The sequence below is a fragment of the Giraffa tippelskirchi genome, chromosome 7, assembly GCF_054371585.1.
Source record: "Giraffa tippelskirchi isolate mGirTip1 chromosome 7, T2T-mGirTip1v1.2.pri, whole genome shotgun sequence".
NCBI classification, from domain to species: domain Eukaryota; kingdom Metazoa; phylum Chordata; class Mammalia; order Artiodactyla; family Giraffidae; genus Giraffa; species Giraffa tippelskirchi.
In genome coordinates this window covers 1981855-1997178 of record NC_137281.1, presented here as the reverse complement: position 1 = coordinate 1997178, position 15324 = coordinate 1981855, and the positions used below count along the sequence as shown (strand labels likewise).

Sequence of the window (15324 nt, the reverse complement as noted above, 5' to 3'; positions counted from 1 at the left end):
AATAACTGTAGTGATGTCATCTCTGTCATCCCAGGTATTTGTAACTGGAATATTTTCTTTCATGTTGTCTGAGTGAAGATATATTGGGTTTATTGACCTGCTTTTATGTTTCCTACTAATTTCTGTTCTTTATTTCCATTATTATGCTACCTTTGGGTTTCATTGCTCTTGATCTTCTCATCTGATAAAGGTGAGATTGAAGCTATTGAGAGCTTTATTTTACAATTTAGTGATGTTTCCTTCTAAGTAACATGTCAGCTGCTTTCCATGTATTTTGATATGCTGTGTTACAAGTTTCAATCCAAAATGCTATTTCACCTTTTCTTTTAACCCATGGGTTACTAAAAATTGTGCTATTTAGATTCAAATATTTAGGAGTTTTCCAACTATCTTACTGATCTCTGCCTGCCAGAGATGAAACGAGTGAAAGCCCACCTGTGAGCTACCCATCTGGGGAGCCTGGGCACCGAGTCCAGCTGAGACTGAGACACACACGCCGTGCACCTTTCATTTATAGGAGCTAACAAGTACCTTTCTCCTAAGCTGATCTGAATTGGGTTTCTATCAGAGTCCTGATTACAGTCGCTTGACTTTTATTTGTAAATTTACCAACTTTGTATACTCCCTGAGTCTTCATGAAAGAATTTAATTCACCCCAAGTGGGTTATAGTAGCTCCTCTGCTGTGTTTGAGCTTCAGTACAGCTGACCTCCAGTTCCCCCACTGAGTTCAGACAGAGCTCCTCACCCTCTCCGTGCACCATGAGCCCCTCACCCTTGCTTCGAGCTCTTATTCCCTGTCAGCCTCCCACCATCCAGTCTTACCAGCTGTAGTTTGCCTTTATGTTATTAAATAGATATTAGACACTGTGTGTGTACACACACACACACACACACACACATATACACACACATATACACATACACACACATACGGAGACTTCAGGGATTTGTCTATTTTAAAGCTGAAAATAAGGGGCTTCCCTTGTGGCTCACCTGGTAAAGAATCCACCTGCAATGCAGGAGACCTGGGTTTGATCCCTGGGTTGGTAAGATCCCCTGGAGAAGGGAAAGGCTACCCACCCCAGTATTCTGGCCTGGAGAATTCTGTGGACTACACAGTACAGTTCATGGGGTCTATTATACACATACCTACACACACATACAGAGACTTCAGGGATTTGTCTGTTTAAAGCTGGAAATAAAATAGCATTAGATCATTATCACTGTATAAATATCATTCTCTTAAGAGTCAGAGCCAAGCATTGGTGGGGATCACATTTCCTCCTCTGCAAGTCCAGTGTTATGATCCCAGTACTCACTTAAATTTTTTTTTTCCATGTTCTGTTTCCAAAGTCATGTCACATTTTATGGGGCTTGCTTTATATTAGGACCATGATATCTGATATGGCTTCTCCTTTTTTTCCCGAGCCAATAATTGTCTCTCTTTCCTTCTGACGAATGTTTGTTTTCACCGTATTACAGAAATCCTCAAACTCTGTGTTAATTCTGTTTGATGTGATCCATCCCCTCCTTTCTCCCTGAAGTTTCTCTTCACTACTCCCTGCATATCTAGCCTGCCAGTAATTTGGTCTGATCTTTACAGTGATGATCCTAGTCACCCCAACACCACTTTACTAGGTTAGACCCACTGTTGAAAGCCTTTTCTGTTTTTTTCCTTTTCCATCCAGATTTTGCTAAAGCTAATAATCATTCACTACCCTGTTGCAAGACAAGTGGGAGTAAACTGAAGCACACTGTATATACAGAATATCAGTGTTTGGCCTCATGTTTCACTACAGTTCCAGTATAAACTTCTAGATTCAAAGCAGTTTCAGCTCCTAAGTTGGACACTGCTGTTCTATATTCTAATATTGCTCACTGGAGGGAAGGTAATGCTATCTCGATCATTGTTCTTTATTGGGAGAAATTCACGTGTTTTGAAAGCTTTTAGGATAGTGTCCTCTTCAGTGTTACAGAATCCCCTGAGCATATTTCTGGGTGTCTTTTTAAAAAATTTTTCTATTGTAATATGGTTTTTGCCAGTTCAGCCTGCCCAACATTCAAGTGAGCTATTCCTAGCTGAGCATTCATAACTTTCTTCAGTTTAGAAAGATCCTTAATCATCTGACACATCCTATTTTATTTTCTCTACTGTTATTATTTGTGCGTGTGTATGTGTGGTGGAGCTCGCATTAACTCGACGGGCCTTCTACTAGACTTCCAAGTTGCTTTTGTTTCTCATTTTCTTCCAAATTTATGAAACTGATGAGTTTCCACAACTTTGAAACCTTCTGTTATAACAGTAATTTTTTTTATTCTTAGGCGTTCTCTTATTTCTTTTTGGTAGCTTCTCATATTTGCTTTAGAAGTGTAACATCCCAGTCTCAGACGTGCATTTTTGGTTTTGTTCTCATTATATCACCTCGTCTGCTCCAGGCTTAGTCTGTCTCCCGGTCCTCACCATGCTGGCACTCGTCATCATCGGTGGCGACCCTCGGCTGTCTGCTCACACTGGAGAACGATGCCGTCTGACTCTCCCAGGCGGGCAGCAGTGGGTCTGTGCTTACTCTCACTGTAGCTCTGCCTTGCTGAATGGAAAGGTTTCCGGGATTTCTGCGAGCCTGGGAAGGGCTGGAGAGACGGTGAGATTCTCCAGGCTCCAGGAGGGATCTCAGCGCAGGCTGCCGGCTCTCCTTCTCGTTGCTCTAGTTCTCCGTAAGTTCACTGAGTCTCTTCACAGTTTGTTTTAATGATAACATTCTTATCTAAAACATTACAGATAATGATAAATTTACCCTCTTGACCAGAATGCCCAATTCCAGGTCCCTCCGCAAAACAGTTACAAATTGGATGTGTCTGTCCAGGACTTATTTCTCTGTATTTGCATGGTTATAGTAATGTATTTTAAATAAATAACCTCTATTAATCTTCAAATCTTTAATCAGTGCCTTTTAGTCAAATCCTTATCAATATTACCAGTCCATTCTTTTAAACTGGTGCCAGTATTTCTCTGTTGATGGAAATTTAGATAGTTCTGTTTCACGTACTAACCATACTGCCCTCTGAAGGGGTTAGTTAACGTTTTAACAACTTCAGTGCCTCCAGAGCAGCACTGATAAGACTAGCTATTTCTCTATACAACTGCCAGGTTTTTAAAATTAGATTATTTAATTTGCGTCTCTTACCACTGGCAGGGTTAAGCGGGGACTCAGTGTCGGCGGTGTGCATTTCTTCCGACTTGTCCATCATTATCCTTTGTTCCTTTTTATTCTTGCTTGGTTGTCCTTTACCTATTTATAGGTATTCTTACATCTTTCCTTTTCTATTTTATTACAGCTTTTTCCCATTGTTTCTTTTGTCTTTATAAATGCATGCTGCAGTCCATGGGATTGCGAAGAGCTGGACAAGACCTAGTGACTGAACAACTTTTGATACAATCAACTTCATTAAGCTTTACTTTGTGGCTTTCATTTTTGTCTGGTTTAGGAAGATATGTTCAACAGCAAAGTCATAAGCATATCCTATTATGTTTTCTTCCAGTACTTTACTATTTAACATTTAGGATTTTATTCAACTAGAACTAATCTTTCTGAATGGTGTGAAAGAAGGATCCAATTTACTTTATTTACAGAAGAGTATAATGGGAAAGCTTTGGTAGGGATACTAACATAACTTTCACATAAAAAATCATCAACTGTCTTGTCATTGTTACCCCCCAGCCTCTACACAAGCCAGCTTAGAGCATGAGCTTCTCTAGGGACTTTTGGACAGACTAACTTCCCATTACTGAAATCCCTGACAGGCAAACATTTCAGGTCACAGCTGTTTCTGCTACATTTCATGAATAGGCACTTTTTTCCCTTTTGTCTTTAACAAAATTTGATTCTTTTCTGATACCTTTTAAATTGTGTTTTGTTATAGAATATGGAAGAAGGATAAACTTGTGTTTAATTGCAAAAGAAAGCCTTGAAAATTCTGATATTGACAATGAAATTTCAATGAAAATTCGGATACTGACAAGTCACCTTTCCATCAGTACACAGAAGTACCTCCTCTCTGCTTGTGCAGTGCAAATTCTATCAGTCTGATATTGAAAGATGGTAGCTCACTTGTTTAACTTGTATTCTGATCCTTGTGAGTCAGTACTTACCATTTTCATCAGCTACCTCTTTACACCCTTACCCATAAGGGAAGGAGGTATCATTTTCTAAGTGATTTGTAGGAGTACTTTTATGTTAAGGATATGAATTTCATAGGTTAAACATATTTTACTAATTTTTTCAAATTCTAATGTTTAAAAACCTTTTGTACTATCTTTGACTATATAAAAGCTCATTAAAGTTCTTATATAGTCAAACCTAAATCCATGTGTGTGGCTTCTGGATCTCATGTTGTATTTAGGGAGATTGTTTTCCATGATTATGTATGGTATCCTCTAATGACTCTGTTTTGCATTTGGATAAAAGAATGAGATGATTGTTTTGTACAGAAATAATTTTGAGCAGAATCTCATACACCAATACTGTTAAGCTACTGACAATGAACTATCACCTTTATTATATATTTCCTTTATGTGTATATCTCGTGTGAATTTTTATGTGTGTGTTGACAAACACGATGTTTCAAGCCTTAAATTCTTAGGATTTTGTTAGATACAGAGAATCAATAGATTAATTTGGGGCTTACTCACATCTGTATAGTACTGAATCTTCCCCTACAGAAGGATAAAATGTCTGTTCTTCTCATCCTCCCTTACACTGGACTCATTTTCTTTGTACTTCTAGTCACATGAGAATTGGTCCCAGCACTGGTTGCACAAAGCCTTCAGGAGTCAGGAAGTGATAAAGCGGGAACGAGTCAGACGCGAGGCAACAGGCGGTGGTGTGAACTGCGGGAAAGCGGGAAACAAATGCCCATCTAAGGTATTCATTTAAATTTCACACAAATCAAACACGTTTATGAGTTTTGACCCACAGTTTTGATTTCTTTTCCCTCTGGTCTTAGAATTACAGCTTAGAACCTAACACCTTTTCTGTTTAAATGACATGGATTTAACATGATTCATCAACCTGGAATTAGGAGCGGTGAGTTAAGTTTTGTTTTCTAATCTTCTTTGGTTATTGATCTTTTAAAGTTTTCTGTCTTTAGAGGACTCTGTTGCCTTTGTTTAAATGTAAATGATGAATACATCTCAGTAAATTTCACTTATTACAATTGATGTTTAACACCTGGTTTCTTAAAACTGTTGAATATATAATGAAGTTAGTTTTTCTTATCAACAAAATTGTATTTCCGGGTTTGTACTGACACAGAAGCCACCATCTTAACTCGATCATCATGAACTCCAACATTAACTCTACTGTGTTGGATACCTTTTCACTCAGCTTCAGAACAAGGGCTGCTCTTTCTACTCAAAAATCTTTACAGTCTCCTGGGTCTTGAGCTGTTTTGTTATTTCACCGATAATCACTGCTAAGATGATCAGGTCTTCTTTGTATACATAGTTATCTTATTTTACATTAATATTTATTGAGTAATTATGCTAGGCACTGTGCTGAGCAATTTACATGCATTATCTCATTTAATCCTCCAATTAACTTTTGAGGTAGTACCATTATTATTTCTATAATATAAATAAAAAGATAAGATGCTTACAAGGGACAAAATGTTTCTCCAGAACTAGAGGGCTAGAACATGGAACAGTAAGAACTGGAACCCCGATCTAGTTGTTGCTGCAATATGAATTCTGAATTTTGATAAGTAGCCCAGGAAGGAGATGGTCACATGAAATGGGGCTCTGAAATGTAAACTGGGACAAGGTATTGGGGGGCAGGGGTCTTTTAGGCTCCTGTGAGCAATGTGCACCTTGACCTAAGCCCTGTGGGATGCCAGTGAAGGGTTTTCATGAGGGAGGAGTGATATGGTCCAACTTTTTAAATGCAAGTTTGACTGCGATATGGATCACTAACAGGAAATGGTAAATACAGGGGGATGGATTAGAGAGCTGTTCCCAGTCTGTGTCAAACAGATTATCGTGTTTTGGACAAACACTGATAGACTGGAAATGGATTAAAGGAGTCAGATTGAAGGCGTATTTAGGAGATGAAGCCTACAGGTCTTGGCAGCTGACTGGACATAGAGGCTGAGGGAGAGGAAAGAGTCAAGGATGGCTCCATGGCGTGGGTTCTCTCATGATGAGCGAGGTGGGCTCGCTGCCTGAAAGATTTCCTACAGTCCTTACACTCGTAGGGTCTCTCTCCAGTATGAATCCTCTGATGTAGCGTCAGAGACCCACTGTAGCTAAAGGCTTTCCCGCAGATGTTACATCCGTAAGGCTTCTCCCCAGTGTGAATTCGCTGGTGCTGAGCAAGGCCTGCGTTCTGGCTAAACGTCTTCCTGCACTCCTTACACATGTAAGGCTTCTCCCCAGTGTGACTTCGCTGATGCTGTGCAAGTGATGAACTGTTGCTAAAGGCCTTCCCACACTCGATACACTCGTAGGGCTTCTCCCCAGTGTGAACCCGCTGATGCTGATCAAGGTAGGCGATCTGGCTGAAGGCTTTCCTACATACTTTACATTCATAAGGTTTCTCTCCGGTATGAACCCTCTGGTGTTGAGCAAGGTGTGCGTACTGGCTGAAGGTTTTCCTACATTCCTTACATTCATAGGGTCTCTCTCCTGTGTGAATCCTCTGATGTACAATTAGGTATCCACGATGGCTGAAGGCTTTCGCACACACATGACATACGTAAGGTTTCTCTCCGGTGTGAATTCTCTGATGCTGAGCAAGAAATGAACCGTTACTAAAGGCCTTGCCACACTCGATACATTCAAATGGTCTCTCTCCAGTATGAACCCTCTGGTGTTGAGTCAGGTGTGCAATCTGGCTGAAAGCTTTTTTACATTCTTTACACTGGTAAGGTTTCTCTCCAGTATGAACCCTCTGGTGTTGAGCAAGGTGGGCGTTCTGGCTGAAGGCTTTCCTGCATTCCTTACATTCATAGGGTTTCTCCCCAGTGTGGATTCTCTTATGTTGAGCCAGGTTTGCACTCTGACTGAAGGTTTTCCCACATTCGACACATGCGTAGGGCTTCTCTCCAGTGTGAATTCTCTGATGAAGAGTGAGCGATGAGCTCTGGTTGAACACCTTCTCACACTCATTACATTTCAAGAGTTTCTTTTCTACAGAGACTTTCTGACGTTTCATTTCAACAGGCTTTTTCCGGTAACTTCTCTTTTGTGGCTCATGCTTATTATGTTTCTGCTTTATATCAAAGATTGCATCCTGATGGAAAGTTTGCCAGGACTGAGTATATTCGTTACTGTGATCCTCAGTTAGGATTTCTCTGTGAGTGACGGTCAGCTGACTAGCATGCAGCTCCTGACTTCCCAGCTGGTTCTTAAACCAGTCCTTACTGTTAGAGTCTCCTCTCCAACTGGAGCAGTTGAGGTTATAACTAAGATGGCTTCTTCCCATCATCATTACTTTGGATGATTCTTCATAAATAACTTGCTTTGATGGAAATTCCTTGTTTTTAAATGCATACTCCCACTCTAAAAGATATCAAGAAAACAAACGTCTTTTGTATTTATGCATTAGAAAAGAACTTCTAAAACACAAACTGGTGAACGAACTACATACATAAGTTTAAGGATGTAAGAGCTGTTAAATGGAGTCTAATGATGAGATTATAAAGAATGAAAATGTAGGAAAATTTATTAAGAAAATACCTCATGCATAACTATTAAGGTAACCATCAGAAAATCACAATCATTATATGTATATATTAATATTAATATAAGTCTGCAAACACCCTTCCTCTCTTGCCTCAGGTTAGCCTGAATTCAAGGTAAATTTGTTAGCTTTAAAAAAAAAAACTTCACATCAATGTGGCTAAAAAAAACTTTTCAATCCCCACATCCCAAAAGACACCAGGTGTCATTAATTGCCATGAAAGTGTTAGTCACTCAGTTGTGTCTGACTCTTTGCTACCCCATGGACTGTAGGCCACCAGGCTCCTCTGTCCATGAGATTCTCCAGGCAAGACACTGGAGTGGGTTGCCATTTCCTTTTCCAGGTGATCTTCCTGACCCAGGGACTGAACCTGCATCTCCTGCATTGCAGGCGGATTCTTTACTGTCTTGAGCCACCAGGGAACCCTATTAATTGCCACAGGCTGTATATAAAACTCTATGGTTAAACTTTAGCAGTCTGAAAATAGTCTTCCTGAGTATCATTTTCTGTGTGCTATGTTCCAACCAAATGTCAATTTTCAGCTGATACTCAAACTAAGATGCCTTCATATTGAAGTAAGTTTGTATCAAATTGTTGGTTTTATTAATCTGCCAAAGGCGTTAATTTGCCTTATCTTTTCCATTCCTAAATCAAATCACCTATTACTCTGTTCAAGACTTTCCAATGGTTTCCCAGCTTATTTATAGTAAAACCAAACTTCCTACTATGATTTACAAAAGCAATGTAGCACAGAAACATAAATGTAAAATGATACAAAATTATAGCAAGTAAAATCCAGGAAAATATGAAAGCATAATCCTGACCAACTGGAGTTCATCCCATGAATGCAAAGTTGGTTTCATATATGAAAATCAGTGCAATTCACCACATTAACAGATTAACGATGGAAATCATATGATTGTTTCAATCAGTGTAAAAGTATTTTACTAAATTCAACATCTGTTTATTACAAAAATTCTCAGCAAAGCAGGAATAGAAAGGAACTTCCTCAAGCTGATAAAGGGCATCTAAGAAATATCTGTTAACAACTTAATGGTGAAAGAGTGAATACATTTCCCCTTAAGATTGAGAACAATGCAAGTATATTTGCTCTTAACCAGTGCTATTCAGCATTACAAGAGATCCTAGCTATTTCAATAAGAAAGAAAGTTGTATTTGCAGATATTACTTTTCATGGCTTCCCTGGTAGCTCAGTTGGTAAAGAATGTGCCTGCAATGCAGGAGACCCTGGATCGATTCCTGGGTTGGGAAGAGCCCCTGGAGAAGGGAACAGCTACCCACTCCAGTATTCTGGCCTGGAGAATTCCATGGACTGTATAGTCCCATGGGGTCACAGAGTTGGACACGGCTGATCACACATGCACACACTACTGGAAAAAACTTCTATCTAAAAAATTATGTATCTTATATCCATAAAACTATATCTCTTTCTATATAGATATATAAATATAATACTTATTGGAAAACAATGATATTAGGATGTCAGTTCTCTCTAAATTGATACATAGATTCAACACAATCCCAAACAAAACCCCAGCAGGATTTTTAGGTAGAAATGCTCAACTTCATTCTAGAATTTATAAGGAAATGCAAATGATCTATTAAAATAGTCAAAGTGATTTTACAAATTCAACTGATGTCAACATTTACTATAAAGCCACAGTAATGAGGACAGTGTGGTACTGGTGGAAGGACAGACATATATAGATCAATGGAAAAGAACAGAGCTCAGAACTTAGGCCATACACACACGGCCAACTGATTTTCAACAAAGATACCAAAAAGACAATATAATGGGGAAGGGAAAGTTTTTTTAAAAAGGGTACTAGAGCAACTGTGTATCTGAAAAACAGCGACAGACTCATACAGAGAACGCACATGAGGTTGCCGAGGGGAGGGAAGGGTCAGGAGTTTGGGACCAGCGGGTGCCAACTATCCCACAGGGCGGACAAACAGCAGGCCCCGCTGTAGCGCACAGGGTCGCTCCGCTGCACAGCCGAAATGACCACAGCAGTGTACGTCAGCTCTACTTCAATGAAATCATTTTAAATAAGAAAAAATAAACCTCAAAGGATACGGTGAGGATCTGGAGCACATCTGGAACTCGACTGCAGTGCTAATGGGGATGAAAACACCACCTCCTTGGAAAACGCAGTTTCTTAAAAAGTTGCACATATTCCTGTCATATGACTCAGTTTTTCCACTTTTTTTAAACCTGGTATTTAAACATATTCTTTAATTGGCATAGAATCGCTTTCCCATGTTGTGTAGCCTCTGCTGCACAGCCAAGTGTGCGTAAATCCCCTCCCTCCTGAGCCTGCCTCCCACAGCCCCCACCCGTTTTTCCACATTTAGATATTTACCTAAGAGAAATGAAAATGTATGTCCACACAAAGTCCTGTACGTGCCCACTTCATATTGCCCACACTGGAAGCAACCTGAAGGTGCGTCAGTGGGTGAGTGGAAAACAAACACGAGGAACACCCGTGCGGTAGACTGACGCTCAGCAACAAAAGGAGCCAGTGACTGACATATGCAACCGTGTGATTTTCAAAATAATTTTCATGGTGAAGTACACCAAACATAATGGTATGATTTCACTTAGTTTAAATGCAAACTAATCTAAAATGACAAATTAAAGGTTAGGTTGGAGCCACAGTGGACAAGAATGGACTACAAAAAGGCACAAGCTATCTTCTGGGGTGATGGAAACGTTTTGTGTCTTGATTGCAGAGATGATTTCATGAATGTATACAACTGTCAGAACTCATCATACTGTAATTTACATAAATGCAACTTATTGTATGTAAAGTTGTTAAGAAAAATATAGATGGAAACAAAGACTAAGTAAAGACAGACTTTAGTAACATAAAGTGAAACTCATGTAACAAGCTCTTTACACTGAAAATACTCTAACTTGGAACCTATAGAATAGTTTTTTAAAAAAAAAGCTATATATTAGGCCATATAAAATCCTCAACTCGTTAGAAAATAGAATTAGTAGTGATTGCTATCTTGATCAAATATGATAAAACAATTTGATCAAAATACAGTAAAACCAGAAAACTTTCTGTTAAATAACTGTTGTGTAAATGGGAATTAAAAGTTGTCTAGGAAATGGAAATAAGAAAACTAGTAAATATCAAATACAGCTGAAACTATATTCAGAGGAGAATTAAAACCTCCAATAAGTTCATTAGTGAATTAACAGACAAGGAAACAATAGTTAGAGCTTTTTTCAGTTTTTTGGCGTGTTTCCAAAAAACGGAAACAAAGTAAATCTAAGGAAATAAGAAATAATCAGTAAAAACAAAAAGGGGAGGATGATGAAGCTATATTTTATATTTAATAGAGTCCAAAGCTGAAATTTAAAAATAAGTAAGCAAAACTGATTAATGAATAGCAACCTAACAACTAAAAACATTAGCTAGTTAAAAGAAGAAATTAAAATGGAATATTTTATACTTCAGGTATAAAACAAAAAGAAAGAGATTATTATGCTCAGGTTCATGTAAATAAACCTGATAACTATCTAGAAAAATTAGAATTTATATAACTTAACCCAAGGAGGAAGCTGTTGGGAGGCCACTCACCAGAGGACGCTGAGAAAGCTACCAAAGGTCTGCTTCCCCACAGAGGCCCTGGTACCAGAGCTCTTCTTCCAGACTCTGAGACTACTGACCGCGTTCCTTCACTCTAACATCTAAATCAGACTTTTCCTAGCCTCCACTTCCCTCCAGTGCTATGCTGCCTTTCTTCACTAGGAAATCTTCCCATCAAATAAGTCTCTTACTGTCCTAAGTCAAATTCATCTTTTTTCTACCAACCTATTCTTTCTTCTGACTTCTTTCTGTTAAAGGCTCTCACCTTCCAGTTACCCAGACTTGAAGAAAAGACCACTAGAAGTATTTTTCCTTTGATGGTTTCTAAACGTCTGAATAGTCCTAAAAATCCAATAGGATGATTTTCTCAAAGTAGAAACCCGAATCTTGGCTTGGTAAGAGATTAAGTCAATAAATAAGTGAATCAATCCTTCAGTCTAACAGGAATGAATGAGTGAAAAGGAAAAAAGCACCGCTGCATCTAGATTTTTAAACGTAGGAGCAACTCGTGCCAGACTGAAAAGCCAAGACAAGGCGATGCCGTGACGTTTGGACCCAGAGAACGGGAAAGGCTGCCTGAGAAGACAGTGGTGTGTGCGAGAGTGAATCTGGGGAGACGGCAGTTGGGCAGCACAGGCTAGAGACACCTCTGTTTCTCCCCAGGCGTGGAGCCTTTGACGCTCCCCAGGAAGCATCAGTTAGGAGCTGAGCTTTTCTTGGCAGGGGCCTCCCCAGCCCTGGGTCTCGCTCACTCACCAGGGCGTGCTCCCCTCGGCCGCTCCTCCTGCACCACCCAGGGCTCTTTTCCTTGCTCCAGTAATGAGATCACATCCGGCTTAGAAACCGAAACTCCTGCCCACAAGAAATGAAACGGGGTTAGCCAGGCCCATCAGTCAGATCAAGCTGCTCGGTCAAGGGGAAGGGGAGGCCAGCAGAGGAGGGGGCTGAGGGGGAGGTGCCGAGTTCTGGGGGTGGGAAGACGCATGAACCTCCAACCAAGCTGCCGACTCGACAAAGCTACACTTACTGGGGGAGCATTAGGAGGTGCAGCAGAGGCTCCCCAAACGTGGCACGGGAAAGCAGCCCTCCGTGCGATCCCGCGTGACAGGGAGGCCTCCTCACCCAGCGATAGCAGGCTCCTGTAGTTGTCCAGCATCACCTTCCTGTACAGGCTCCTCTGAGCAGGGTTCAGCCATTCCCACTCCTCTTGCGAGAAATCGACAGCCACGTCCCCAAATGTCACCAGATCCTGAAGTGACACAGACACGTTCCCGCTCAGCGAGTGTTCTTACCCTCACATGAGCATAGTTTGAAAAGTTACCCTGCCTGTGTTCTTAGAGAAATACTGCATGTAGTGCCATTTCCTGTCAGGATCTTGGGGTCTGAGCAACAGGACTTCTCTGGGCTGAGTTTTGATATTCTGTCATGGAAAGCGCACAATTTCAGAGTCTCTACTGATGGAGAAAAGATACAAGTGAAGATTGGCAAAAACAGAACACTGTCAACAGTCAAATGTGAAATAACCCGGCACCCACACTACACGCTCGAGCCTTTCTCAGTGCGGAAAATCAGGACAGACGGCGCAGTAAGAGCCCCGAGCAGGGGGCAGAAACATGAGTTAGGCTCAATTTTATGGGCATTTTTCCAAATGATGCAATTAAATGATCAGTGTTCCAGCTATATCAGTTAGGTGTATATAAAAATATATTTGATGCTCACTGTATCGGTACTTGAAAATTACATACAAATGTAATAAAAGCAGTAAAGAAGTTTTATGGTGATTTTGCAAAAATATAACTTAAATGTATGCCATTACAGAGAACAATCAGGAACAACAAAAGATTACATAACAGCTCTTGATAATGTCACTAAGTTTCAAAGACTGTTGTTAACTTATCATACCCCCAAAAGACAAAGTAATGGTAATTTTAACCACTATTAAGTTAAATAGGGAACCTTTCAAATGTGATAATGCAGTGCATCACAAAACACCTACAGCTCTCATCAGAGGAACATACCCAGCTGTGCACAGCTAGTGGACAAGCTTCTGAAATGTCGCCGCATAGCTCTCAAATACCATGGTATGCTAAATTAAGGATCTTTGTAACATGAAATGAGACCTAGTCTGCTTCCCAAAAATTAAAAAAATGGGCATTCTTCCTAATGTGGTTAAGTCTGCTCCAGATATTTTTTTGGCTGCATGATCTGGTATGTGCTTTACAGGTTTGGCCCATCACAGAGCAAACCCTGCCCTTAAGCTGAGCTGACACACAGCTGCCCTCAACGGCACACGGCCAGACAGCCGAACCGACCTGTCAGATACGGAAATGCTTCCACGCTGGCTGGTAAACAGCGGCTGCAGGGAGCCCCGCTGGCGGCCATCCTCCTCCCCACAGTCCAGCACGGAGGGGACCGCCCGCCCCGTATCGGCGTTCAGGACCCCATTCGGGGCTAAGTTCTGGATGTGTCCTGGCCGGTAGGGTTATCAAAAATGAACGTCACTCCTATTAACGTGCCTCCTGACAGAGTAATACCCTTACTGAAGATGCATTTAAGCCTATCAGTGATGCTACACAGAAACATTTTTAATGGGGAAAAAAACGCGTCAGTATGTGAATAACTGTCTGAGTAATGGACAAAAACGTTGAGGAAACCACAAGTGAAGTGAGAGGACACCGTGAAACACAAGCTACGTTCATCAGCTTCTGTCGTACGTGCCTCCATCTCAGAACACCTTCTTAGTAAAGGGAAATCTGGGAAGTGAGTGAAGGCTTCGAGGAAGGGAACGCGGGTTGGCTTTAAAAGATGAAGCTTGTGCTAGATAGAGCTGGGCCCCATCGATCATGAATTCTACTAAAACTCAACCGCTTCAATGCACTCTTTAAAACTGTGTGCAAAACAAGTGTTCCACACACACCATGTTTTCTATGGTAGAGGCCAGGCAGGTTTTGCCAGGTAAGGTTCTTACAAGGTGTTTTTTTTACTTGCACACAGAAACAAATGGATTCTGGGTTTCGATGATCTGATGGACATTCTCCTCTTAGCCAATGAGATCTGAACACCTTTCACATGTCTTTCTATTTATTTTGATTCTATAACACAGAAATCTTATTACTGTTCTGTCACCTTATTAAAGAAGCTTAGGAAATAATGTCTGGAGAGAGCCATCAAGATGGCAGAGTAGCAAGACTTGAAGCCGACCTTCTCCCACAAATACAGAAGTGAGAGACAGGATTGTGACAGCAGCAAGAGAAGAACAGAGCGTTCATGACAAGGACACCCCCATGAGGCCATCAGGTGACTTCTCTACAGAAACTGCGGGACAGAAGGGACTGGCAAGATATATTCAAAGACTTGAAAGGGAAAAACCTGCAACCTAGGCTACTCTTATTGCAAGACTATATAGAATAGAAGAAAACAAATCTTTTTAAACAAAATAGTGCCTAGTATTTCTACCCACAGTGATTTTTTTTCCCCTTTCTAAGTTAAAAACGTGGAAATCCTAACCCCCAACATCTACCTACCTCCTATAAGCAGTCACAATGCACAGTTAGTATGTGTTTGTTCACATTTCCTTACACAGACATATCTGTGATTACATATTCATGTACTGATAACATCACTCTTGTTAGATGCATATTACTGATTTACTAACCCCCTGCTTTTTTTCAATTATGTCAGTCTTAATTTTTCACTATGATGTTACAACGGTCTCTAGCTACTGCCTTAAAATATATTCCTAAAGGTTCTTCTCTCCATTAAGACTAGGATTTCCCAACTTCTTAACATCGGAAAACAGTTTAAATTACACTATTCTGGCCTAGTCAGAAAAGGACATAATGAAAGAAAAAAAAAAAAATCAGGTTGGGACTGAAGTTTTGACCTGTAGTCAGAGAAATACTAATAAAAGTTTTTCAGGTAGAAGGAAGCACTGAAGCACAGGAAGAAATTCAGAGCCGGAGAC

The 15324-nt window shown here is 40.4% G+C and overlaps 2 protein-coding genes across 8 annotated transcripts in view; one reads left to right on the top strand and one right to left on the bottom strand.

The window, feature by feature from the left end:
- ZNF667 (zinc finger protein 667) overlaps nt 1-13126 on the top strand; it is a 57249-nt gene extending 44123 nt beyond the window's left edge. For 2 of the 7 annotated variants that reach the window (XR_014060147.1, XR_014060148.1), the window contains 2 exons: nt 4786-4923; nt 5006-5167. Coding sequence is in view for 1 of the 7 variants with exons in the window: in XM_081512229.1 (XP_081368355.1) it covers nt 4786-4793 (8 nt within the window). In the remaining 6 variants the exon portion in view is untranslated. Of the gene's footprint in view, nt 1-2437; nt 2717-4785; nt 5286-11796 lie in introns of those variants that run through there. The other 5 variants (XR_014060146.1, XM_081512229.1, XR_014060143.1 and 2 more) reach the window with 4 other exon arrangements.
- Nucleotides 1-15324, bottom strand: part of LOC145514421 (uncharacterized) — a 259999-nt gene that overhangs the window by 148230 nt on the left and 96445 nt on the right. Inside the window, 1 exon segment of the mRNA XM_081512171.1 lies at nt 6172-7135. Coding sequence (XP_081368297.1) covers nt 6172-7135 — 964 coding nt within the window.